We start from the raw sequence: 12138 nt of genomic DNA, 5'->3' as shown, positions 1-12138 counted from the left end.
GAGGGTCTGGCTGCTGTTGTGTGCTATACACCTCATCAGTATCGAGCCATCAGTCAATGAAGGGGTTTTACTCTGGCCGTGTCCTCATTTGCTGAAGTAGATCCATTTCACAGAGCTACGAGCTCAATGATTTGTGTAGATCAATGCGGTCTCGCTTTGAGCTTTGAGGTGTATGTTGAAAAGGATGCTATGGAAACACTTTTTTTTCAGCAATGTTTTGTATGTTTCACTTTTGTCTAACATTTGCACTATTGAGCACACACACCTCATCAGAGCAGTGAGCTTTCAACATGTGTTTTTTTCCCAGCTGGCAATATCAATAATTACCAATGAGCAAGCATATGTTCGGTGTTATATTTTATTTATCTCAAGGAAGACAGAGGTCAGGGTCAGTCACAGTGCATGTGGCGCTCATAGGGAATCGATATCTTGTTCATGGACACTTCAGCTGAGCAGACAATTGTCGCCAAGGGCATTGAATCAAATTCTTCCCACTGAAGGATGGTTTTGTCTTACCACTAAACTGCCCCTGTCGACCTTCTTGAAAAGTTTTACCTCGGATGCAGGATAAAACATTATCCAGGCCCACTTTGCTTTGTTTCTAAGGTTCAGTTGAATTCAACCTTGTTGCATTTGTTGCATTTCCCCATTGGTGAGGTTCGTGTGGGTAGGAGAACACACTAATTGAACCCTGGTGCACACCAGATATTCAAGCCCGAGTCCACTTAATAGGCCCTGTTTCCACCTCGTATTAAAATGCGTCTTTGGTGATCTGAACACAAGTGGACAGCTGTCAGTCTGTCCATACACACCTGGCACTGACCTCCGTCTCAAAATGCATCTCGCCTGCCCACTTGTGATCAGGGAGGGAGAGAGAGAGAGAGAGAGAGAGAGAGGGAGAGGGAGAGGGAGAGGGAGGGAGAGAGAGAGAGAGAGAGAGAGAGAGAGAGAGGGAGAGAGAGAGAGAGAGAGAGAGAGAGGGAGAGGAGAGAGAGAGAGAGAGAGAGAGAGAGAGAGAGAGAGAGAGAGAGAGAGAGGAGAGAGGGAGAGGGAGAGGGAGAGGGAGAGGGAGAGGGAGAGGGAGAGCTTGTCCTTCTTCCGTGCAAAAAAGTAAAAATAAAATGTCATTAACAGGCAGCAGGTATTTAACAAAAGGGGACATCCTTGTGCACTCCAGCCTCATTTTAATACACTCTCAATCACTGAAGATGCATTTCACACCTGATACAGGCTCAACCTGATCACATCCAAGCTTAGATTATTGAATTATTCCAGCAGGTCTGAGAAGATTCACGCTTAGGTGGATAAATTGACCTGTAATATTTCTACGGTATTTCTGTAGTATTCTGTAGTATCTAGGGTTAGAAAGAGTGTGTTGAATTGCGACAGGGCACAAATTTTAAGAAAGGCTGCCACCTCCGAATTTTATATGGTAGAAAAAACCCTGCATATTGTCAGTACATATTTTAGGATTACGGTTAGCATCCCAGACTACCTGCAAATTCGTCCCGAGATCCGATCACTGAGGGTGCATTGAGGACGCACTGCTGCTGTTTACACCTGTACTCAGAGGTGTCACCTTGTGTTTGGACTTCTCAGGACAGATGTTAATACCAGATGGGAACAAGGCCATAGAGATGATCGCATATCGGTTCCAAATGAAGTCTAGAGTGGGTCATTTGAAGTATGAAAGTTAACCTGACTAGTGCATGATTTGCATTAATGGAAATGTTACTGTTTTGATGACATTACAGTAGGTCAAAAGAAGTTACAGTAATTTTATTTGAAAATACAGTAGTAAGTAAAGTTTATTTAGTATAGCATGTTCCACAGAGCAAATGTCTCAACTCAAAAACACGCAAAATTACAAACTCTACACATGAGGAAGCAAGGCAAAAGCCAGTTTTAGTCTTTAGTTGCTTTTAAAAACCTTCAGCAGAGCCCACAGATCATATCTCTGAAGGAGTAGGAGAGGGGAATGAAGGCAAATAAGTAGCAATTGCAGGCAAATGTGGGAGCCTGGCAGCATAGTGTACCGTACCTCATTCGTCTCCCTTATAATGCAGTTATAAAATCATGACACTGTTGTAGTATCTCCAGCTTTATAAACGACAGTAGCGAGTGCTGATGGCAGAGGCTGGCATCCACAGAGACAAGGAGGACAATTGCCATAAATGTGCCATGAGTTCCATGGCTCAGGTTACTCCTTCTATTAAGATCAGCATGTTTTTTTCTTACACGATTTCTTCTTTGACCAATGACAGTCAAACATATCACATTGGATAAGATAGGGTGCTCCACTTTCATTTGAGCTGTGTCAGTGCCAGCCAAACCACATGAAAAAAGTAACAATTTATCAAATGGCTTGTTAGTCTGAGCCATGCAAACGGACAGTTACATATGAAAATGACCTAAATTGAAAGTGAGTTGTGATAACAGCAGGTCCCCAAAGCAATTGGTGTCTCTTGATCAGCAGTTGATGAACTCTGTGGTGTTTTTTGTTGGAAAATGAAAACGTTCAGTTAAAATGAAATGTTCCATTAAAGTGTGTCTTGTAAAATAAGAGCCTGAATTACTAGTGCCATGTTTATTATATTGATAGTCCTTCCATAGGTCATTGTAATTTCTGTCTCTTTACTTTGGGTCTTATTAGTACAAACAATTGTTAATTCCCAAGACTTGTAATCTTGTCAAGTGTTGCATGTTTGATTAGGCATCCTCAGACATGAGGGCACCATTTATCCAATCAGTGGAGTGTCCAGGGCTAAGCCTCAGACCGCTGTAAAATGTTGAAGCTTAGAGAGCAGCTTAAGACTGCACTGAAGCCTCAGCCTTTACAGTAGTTAGATGAACTTGAAATCCCAGTGCTCACATAATTTTTCTGTTGCAGCGATTAAACCAAGGTCAAAGCTCTGATATCTTAACTGTCATAATCATCATGGGAGTGATCTGTCTATGTATGTATGTGTGTGTGTGAGAGAGACAGAGAGACAGAGAGAGACAGAGAGAGAGACCCAAGAAACGGCATCAGAAAGAGACACTGTCATTAAACTGTCTTCAAAGATGTGAGATGATTTTATTCATGTCATCCTGATTTATTATGAATGTGTCATCATGATCTTTAGTGGAGAGCTGAGATTCTCTCCCCCTTTGGGAAATATTTCTGTCTGGGTGACAAGAACAAAACTAAACTGTCATGTTCTCACATGTTTGACCGCAGTGCCATTTAGGAAACGCGGCTAGTCAGCTCCAAATGATACATTCCTTTGTCACCGATGTTTGGGTGAAAACTATGTATCTTGTATCTATGTATTACTATGTCATATCCTGAACTTCATTTGAAGATTTATCTGCTTCTGCATCGGTCAAGAAGGTTCTACAAACCTTGGGTTTATAAGCCCTTTTCAACACTAATTAGATAAACTGAAAAATGCTTCTTCAGGCTAAAAACAAGACTGTGTTTCTTAGTCTCTGAAAACTGATATTCTAGTCAGAAATACATGGTGGAACAGATGGTCATGCTGGAACAGAAAAGGGCCTTCCCCAAACTGTTCCCACAAAGTTGGAAGCAGAGAATTGTCCAAAATGTCTTGGTAAGCTGAGGCATTAAGATTTCCCTTCACTGGAACTAAGGGGCCGAGGCCAACCCCAGAAAAACCAGCCCATAGCACTATCCCTCCTCCACCAAACTTTACAGTCGGCACAGTGCAGTCAGGCAGGGAACGTTCTCCTGGCATTCACCAAACCCAGACTCGTCCATCAGACTGCAAGATAGAGAAGCGTGATTGGTCACTCCACAGAATACGTTTCCACCGCTCCGGAGTCCAGTGGCAACATGCTTTACACTGCTCCATCCGACGCTTGCCATTGGTGCTTGGTGATGTAAGACTTGCATGCAGCTGCTCGGCCATAAAAACCCATGCCATGAAGCTCCCAGCGCAAAGTTTTTGTGCTGATGTTAATGCCAGAGGAGGTTTGGAGCTCTGCAGTTATTGAGTCAGCAGAGCGTTGGCCACTTTTACACAATATACGCCTTAGCGCTCGGTGACATCGCTGTATAACTTGATGCCACTTTGTGGCTTCCACTTTCCGATAATACCATTTACAGTTGATGGTGGAATATCTAGGAGGGGCGAAATTTCACAAACTGACTTGTTGCAATGGTGGCATCCTATTACGTCACAGCACCAAGCTGGAATTCAGTTAGCTCTTTACACCAAGTCATTCTTTCACAAATGTTTGTAAAGGCAGATTGCATGGCTAGCTGCATGATTTTATACACCTGTGGCCAGGGCCGTCTCAAGGAATTTGGGGGCCCCAAGCAAAATCAACTTGGAGCCCGGCCAGCTCGGGGCCCCAGGCAATTGCTTGGTTTGCTTGCCTTGTTATTTACGGGCCTGCCTGTGGCAATAGGATCAAATGAAACACCTGAATTCAATGACTAAAAGGTGTGTCCCAATACTTTTGTATGAGCACCAAATTTATAATTTAGTAATTTACTAAGGAATTTTGTGATGGGTTTCATCATTTCAATTTTATGGGTTAGTGTACATGAAAAAATATTAGGATTTTTGTCATAAACATCTTGTTTTGTAAATAATTCAATTCAAAATACAGATCCCCTGTAAATTAGCAATTTTTTTGTCTGCAATGGCAGGAAAAAATTTGTTCTGGCATGCAGATTTCTGCATATTTATACATTAGTTAATTTGAAATCATTGATTAAAAGACAACTCATAATACAGAAAATGTTTGTATCTGTGTTGTGTCAGCATTCAACACAAAAAAAAAATAGAAATCTTATAGGATTCAATGTACTTTTTCTTGGAATCTGACTATGCTGTCTCTCCCTGCTCCTCAGTGCACTACCAAAAGATCGTCCACCGGGACATCAAGCCTTCTAACCTGCTACTGGGCGATGACGGCCATGTGAAGATAGCTGACTTTGGGGTCAGCAACCAGTTTGAGGGCAGTGATGCCATGCTGTCCAGTACAGCTGGCACTCCTGCCTTCATGGCACCAGAGACCCTGTCAGACAAGCGCAAGAGCTTCAGTGGTAAAGTAAGTTGCTTGTGTGTGTGTGTGTGTGTGTGTGTGTGCGTGTGTGTGTGTGCGTGTCTGTCTGTCTGTGTATCTGTGTTATGAGGAGAAGGTATTTTTTGTATTTTGTGTGAAACTATGTTGCTCATCATCGATTGCATACTTAATAGCACAATCTTAAACAGCAGCTGCCTTGATTTGCAGCAGCATATTGCTATCACGGTAGAAAACAATACAAAACAATACCAAACAAATACTCAGCTCAGTATCACATTAAAATTAAACTTTTCTTGTTGTCGTGAGATGTTTTTCTCATTATAACAATATTTTCTTCCTGTAATAATTTCTTGTTATTATGACGTACCACCTTATTATATGATAACAGGAAACCTTTGTCATTGTAACAAGATACCAACTTCATCTCGTTTTTATATTTGAGATCTCAGTCAGCAGCTGACATCAGCTGGCACCTGGCTTTCAGGAATGGACAGATCATGTTCATGGCTCAAAACAGGGGTGGCAGCAATACCCTGCTATATATCATCATGTACAGCATATATGCATATCTTCATCATCATCAGTGGATGGTATCATCAGTATCGTCCCTTGTGTTCAGTAACAGCAAAAAATCTCGCCATGTCTCAACCCAAACATTAACCAGACCTTGATGAGATATTGATGAATATAAATGATGATCACTTTATTCATTCTCCTGACACTGTTTATTAGGCTGTAACAGATCATTTTCTCATTTGATATAAGAGGGGTTTTTTTCAGTGAGATAAACTGAGAAAAGTTTTTATTATCATGTGAAAATATCTTGTCATACGATAATGTTTTAATTGCTGTTACAATCAAAAATGGCAAAATGTGTCCTTGATGCATTTAAGTTATTTTCTGGTATCAGATTTATGCTTTTGTGATATTGTTTAAGAAATAACTAAATACATATACTTTGACTACACTGATTATGTTTCTTGAGAACTATTCTACCATTCTCTCCCTCTAAGGGGATTGGTCAATAGCTGCCTCGCTTAACATGCACATTTTTGCAAATCAAGTAATCACCAAGTTTTTTGTAATGTTTGTTTTGTTTTTGGTTTGCGGAATACTACTGGATAATGAAATCCAGAAGAAATCCTTGCTCCTAAAAGGGAGATCTCCTGTAGCTTGCCAAGCTACATTACAAACTAGGAACAAATGACTGCCAAGAGCCCCGCCTCCGTTCCCATCCCCACTTCTGCCATCCTCCTTTTTATGTAATCAAGTGAAAGGCCTTTTACAGGAGATCGAGTCATGCTAAAGCTGTCAATGTTAATCACAGATGGTAGATTGACTTGATGTGGTCATTGAAGGACCCTGCATGTCTAGAAAAGCGGGGACAGACTAGATTATTGATTGCAGACAAAAAGCCTTAAGGATCTAAGAGCCACTCAGTGCCTTAGCCTGCTGTTCCCTCAAGCTTTCACAGAATATGTGCAGTCCTAGTGCCTCTTTTTCTCTGATTAGTCGCTCATGCGCTTACTGATTTGGATATGTTTGGCCCTTGTTACAGAGTGTTTTGTGCTCATTATGCACCAGTATTTGTGTTTTCAGCATAATTCAGCAGTGATAATAATATCAATATCATTATATTATATTTTAATATTTAATTGTTCACATCCATGTCAGTTTTAAGTGGCTGAAAAGCATGTTTTTTGTGGAAGTCTAGTTTCAGGTTTGTCCTCCAGCACTGTCTCTGATCAAAGATTGGCTTGGAGTGTGTTGTGTTGTGATGGATTGGCCAGGTTCAGGAGGCTAGTTTTATCAGCCCGTGCTTATCAAGCAATGGAACGGCGGCTGGGCAAGCAGGCGGTCTGCTGCTCAGAAAGGAAAAGAGGCTGCTGTTAGGAGAGAGGGGGGAGACTGATGGATGGTTGCAGCGTCAGGCTAACGTGGCACTCTGCTGTTTGAGAGCAAATCTATCACTAAAAGGACAGGACTGGTGAATTACCCTTCCCCCTCCCCAAAAATGAGCTGCACTGAACTGATTTATGAGACCATGTGGATTCATGTATTTGCACATCCGTGGATGAGCAAAGCCAGTCAGTGTGCGGATGGCTTCAGGTTGTTCCTAAATGTGTGTGTCATCAGTCTACATGTATCATTATCGCTTATTGAATCTTTCTTCCAGGCGCTTGATGTGTGGGCCATGGGAGTGACTCTCTACTGCTTCGTGTTTGGGAAGGCAAGTCTACCTATTTTCTCTCTGCCTCTCACCTATTACCAGCTTGCTCACAGACCTCAAACACAGCAGCGGTAGAGGCTGAAATAGATCCTGATTCCATAGAAGCGTCACGCCTGCTTGCCGCACCTGTCACTTGATTCTCACTGACCTCAGATGACCACCGACAATCGTTCTTCTTTTTCCCCTTTTATTTTTTTATGTTCAATGGAGCAACCACCCACCATGGCTTGATAATTGATAAGGACCTCCTAATACAATACATATCACAATACATGGATCACAATATGATTTGTGTCATGATATACTGCAATACTGATTGAAAATGTCTAAATTGAACGTAATATACTACCTGCAGCATAACCCATGGGTAGACTGATAAAATATGCAACTTATTAAATGATAAAAAACAGTTTAATTCAAAAGCCCATTAGCACAATGCACTTACTTGACACAGTGCAGTAGAATGTAGATGTCATAACATATCAATACAAGGAGCAAGAGAATCGATACAGTATTGTGCAAAATAGTATCACAGGTCTCAACTTTATCAATTTTTGTTGCACAGTTTATTTATTTTAATGAAGTCTAGTCTCTGGTGCCAATCAGTCTACTGCTGTTGTTTTTGCCTTGGCTGACTCTGCAGATACAATTTTTCTCTGGCACAGCAACAATTTTGTGTCCCCTCCGTTTCTGTCAGTGTTTACTCTCTTTCCTCTTCTCACCTTGCAGTGCCCATTTATTGATGAGTACATCCTGGCTTTGCACAATAAGATAAGGAGCAAATGTGTGGAATTCCCAGAATCGTAAGTCCATCCTGTCCGTCCTTGTCCCCCTCCTCCGCTTCTCATTTTATTAAAAGAGACAGTGGTGGTGTTTCAGTCAGCTCCAGCCTGCAGTTCGTCTTAGGCTGTTACCACTGCACCATCTCAGCTGTATCTCAGTGGAGAAGCTTTCGTCTTCTCACTGTTTCAGTTTGAATCGTGAGTGTTTGTGTACTAGTGAGCCACAGATTATCAGGACAAGCCTTTAAAAAACAAATTAGAGCATCAGTAGCCCGGATGCATACTAGTTCCCATGCTGCTCCTGTTCACCTTTCCCCTACAAGGTAAAGCATGGAGGTCATTTGGGGTGACGAGCACAGACGAACCTGAGAGAGAACGAGCATTAGTAAGGGAGGCAAGTACAAACACATTGTGTGTGAAGGGGCTCTGAGTGGCAGCTGGAGTACGTGTTAGGACAGGATGTCATATTGTTAATGATAAGTGTCTTCTCTCGGTGTGCTCAAGAGACTCAGTGGCCCTGTCCAAAGCTAGTTCATTACAAACACCACCCTCCAAACAAAATATCACATTACCTAATGGAATCATCTCTACACAGTGCCAATCAGTGTCACTGAGCATCACGTTGCACAGCGACAGATAGGCTCAGTGAGGGAGCACCTTTTAACATGGGGCTTGTGCATATAATGTTACCCCATTCATTATGATCAATGGCTGAGCTTTCTCAGCTAATGTATTATGATATTATGGATTCATTCTCCATCTTTTTCGTCTTACTATTTTGAATATCACTGAATTGCAACAACAAATGATATTCCATCCTTACTGTTTGCTTTCTACTTCATATATCTCACATGCCTTCTAATATCTTTAAGGGCTTTGTTAAGATACATTTTACAGCCACAATGGCCCTTATTCATCAAACTATCATGGAAGAGATTGTAGAATCTATCATGTAAATGATCCTAAGACATTCCAAAACCAATGCATCTTAATTCTAGGGTTTTAGTCCGTTTTAATATTAGATTTGATTGTATGATAGCTCAATGAATAAGGACAATTGTCATATCATTTGTTTATAATCATTTCATATCCCCCTGTTGCTCTCGACAGCTCATTGGAGTACATCAGTCCTTCAAACAATCGAAGAATACTTGCTCCATATTTCTTGCACTTAAATGCTTACACATACATTATGTTCATTGTAAAATATATCAAAATATATATTCAAAATATGATACAAAAGTAACATACTCTTTTGAGCTACCAGGGACTACTATTATGTTTTTGTAGGAAGTGAAGCCATAGGGTAATGGGAACTGTTCTTACCTAGGACCACTCATTCTCATGTCAGTCAAAACACCAGTGAAGTTGATATATACACTTATATATACACGATACATGATATATACACACTGAATATGTTAGCACTGCCTCATGATTGCCTTCTCAATAAAGTTATTCGAAACAGCTCATGCAGAAAACTGCTGTGAAGCTTAAGGGTTGCACCATGGGTCCAGCATTCCAGTATTTACCTTATTATCTTGTGTATTTTCCTTCACAAAGCCCAGGTCACCCTACAGTGATCTGGTAGAGGAGTCTCACCGCCTTCAGTCTTGCTTGTTCCTTGTAAGCTCCTTTGTGCATCTTAAACAGCATACAGAAAATCAGTGTATCACACACTGAATACATGTCATGCGTTAAAGCACTTTGTAGTGAAAAATGATAAAAAGCATAGAGCTAGTATGTGTGTCAGAATGAAGAATGTAGCTGAGGAATATACCTTACATCAGTTTTGTCAATGATATTTAATTAATTCACTGGCTAAGAGCTGTTATATGTGACATTCCCTAAACATTAAACAAAGAGTGTGCATGTCACATATTGGCATCTTGATTATTATGTAAAACATTATTTTCCATTTGTATTGGAGTGTTGAAGTATACTCTGTCTGTAATTACAGTATTTCCTACAATATTTGAAAGCAGCATCTGTTTGCAACTGTTGTGCCAGTTGGCACAGTGCGCAAAAGGAGATAACAAGATAAATAATGGACTTTTGAACCCACAGTGCAATCATTTGGCTTCAAAAGACTTTGATTATGCTGCACAAGCTGTTTCGAGTACTTTTATGCCTGGTATGTGTGTTAACCACAAACACCATTTTATTTTGAACTAGCCAAATGACCACAGCAAACAGTTCCATGACTGTTCTGGTCCAAATCAAGCTCTGTGGTCTAATAGCCATAACATAAAACAACTTTTTGTCACCAAAAGCTCAGTCTTGCCACTTTGCATAAGGCTAGTAACCCACTATCTCCCAACAGTGTATGCATAAGTTTAATCATGAAGCATTAGCATGAGTGATCACCTAGCAATGTACAGATGATTTTGGGTGTCTCTGTTCTCATCTTGAGTTGTATTCAGTTAATTCTGTCTTGTGTTTCTTGCAGACCAAATATCAGTGAGGAGCTGAGGACTCTGATCTTGCGGATGCTGGATAAAAACCCAGATACCAGGATCACCATTCCTGAGATCAAGGTAGGGAGCAGAGCAGGTCTGGCTGGTTTTAGTGAAGTGTAAAAGCAGTTAAATTCATGAACATAACATGACAATGTGCAGAAACAAGGGCACTGTCTGTTTTGCAGAGATTTGAGTGCTAAAAACATACACAGACGGGGGCCAAGTTGACTCTGATTTATTAGATATGTTTTGTTGCTCCAGAGTGGTATGTATTAAATGATCAGGGAAGATCCCAGGCCAGCAATAGACGGATGACATTCCCCACTCCTTCAAGTGTTTCCGTGATACAATCTGATCATGTGTCAGCGAGTCATTTTCTCACCAGAGATTGAGTTTGTCTTTGGAAAAGAGTAGATAATTACGCTGTCAGGCATCATGCATGTCTTTTAACATACACATGAACACACATACACACAGATACACAATCATATATTTCTCTTCCTTGACATAAGTGTCTGTGTAAGTAGTGAAAGAGTTGTAATGTTGCTAAAACCTGTTTGTCAGAGTTAATGAATTTAGTTTAAGATTCCACATAGCGTATGTTGTGTCTCTAAACAATTTGGGCTGTAAACCGGGGAACTTGAAAAGCAAGCCTCCCACTGGGATGTTTACTCACAAATTGCTTGAGTGACGCTGGATCAGACACTGATTCTGTTAAACCTGTCAACATTGTTCTGTGAAATGTTGTGAGCTCACGCTGATCTTTTTTGAAGACCACATTCAATGTGGGTTGCCAGGTAGAGAGAGAAAATTTGAGAAGGAGATTATTAATTTCTCAGTCTTATCTTGCTACATAAATGTCACACAAAACACCTACTGGATTGGATATGCATATCAGAAGACAGGAGATTAATAGGAGAAATGACAGAATGGGAGAATGGTGGGAGGGTTATACAAGATTAAGTCAAAACTTAATATGTGGCTGGATGGTGACAACATTAAAAAAAAAAGCATCTGTTTTGCCCTCTGTTGCATGAAAAATGGCTGCACTGGACAGACATTTTCAAACCCGGATAATATATAAACTATGATGACACTGATGATACTGATTTACTTTTTATATGAAATAAGCAACTTTTCCACTTCATGGTATGGCTCAACTTGACTCAACTCACCATTTGTGGTTTTCCATCAGGCAAAAGTTGTGGATAGTATTTTTTTGGTATCACCTCAGCTTAGGTTCCAAGCAAGCTGAGCCAATACTTAAAGGTGACATGAAAACACTGCAGGCCACTGATTGATCAGAGAGAAATTGAACAGGTCTGTGTTCAACTGGGAAATACAGATGGGAATTCAGGCCTGTTTCAGGGAGTCACATAATTTGGTAAAGATCCCCAATAAGAGCCAGCTGCTTCGGCTCTCAGACTACTCTTAGTTCAGTGTCTTTTTCAGTTAAAAAAATGAAAATAAAATCCATAATTAACCATTTTTTGACCTATGATTGGTGTTTTTGCATGCCCGTCAATTAAATTGTCCAGTGGAATCTTACTACACATAAAAACTACTAATTAACACAATCAGGAAAAAAAAAACCTCTAAAGCAAAGTTAACTATAGCATTTATGTGTATC

At 40.5% G+C, this 12138-nt stretch overlaps 1 protein-coding gene across 5 annotated transcripts in view; it reads left to right on the top strand.

Annotated features, from left to right (window-relative positions):
• The window catches only part of camkk1a (calcium/calmodulin-dependent protein kinase kinase 1, alpha a), an 80152-nt gene that overhangs the window by 56580 nt on the left and 11434 nt on the right, over positions 1–12138 (top strand). For all 5 annotated transcript variants that reach the window (XM_030069532.1, XM_030069534.1, XM_030069531.1 and 2 more), the window contains 4 exons: positions 4862–5061; positions 7214–7267; positions 7997–8070; positions 10499–10586. In XM_030069532.1, coding sequence (XP_029925392.1) covers positions 4862–5061; positions 7214–7267; positions 7997–8070; positions 10499–10586 — 416 coding nt within the window. The remainder of the gene's footprint in view (positions 1–4861; positions 5062–7213; positions 7268–7996; positions 8071–10498; positions 10587–12138) is intronic.

This window comes from Myripristis murdjan, chromosome 14 (assembly GCF_902150065.1).
Source record: "Myripristis murdjan chromosome 14, fMyrMur1.1, whole genome shotgun sequence".
NCBI classification, from domain to species: Eukaryota; Metazoa; Chordata; class Actinopteri; order Holocentriformes; family Holocentridae; genus Myripristis; species Myripristis murdjan.
This window is presented reverse-complemented; position numbering and strand designations above follow the sequence as displayed.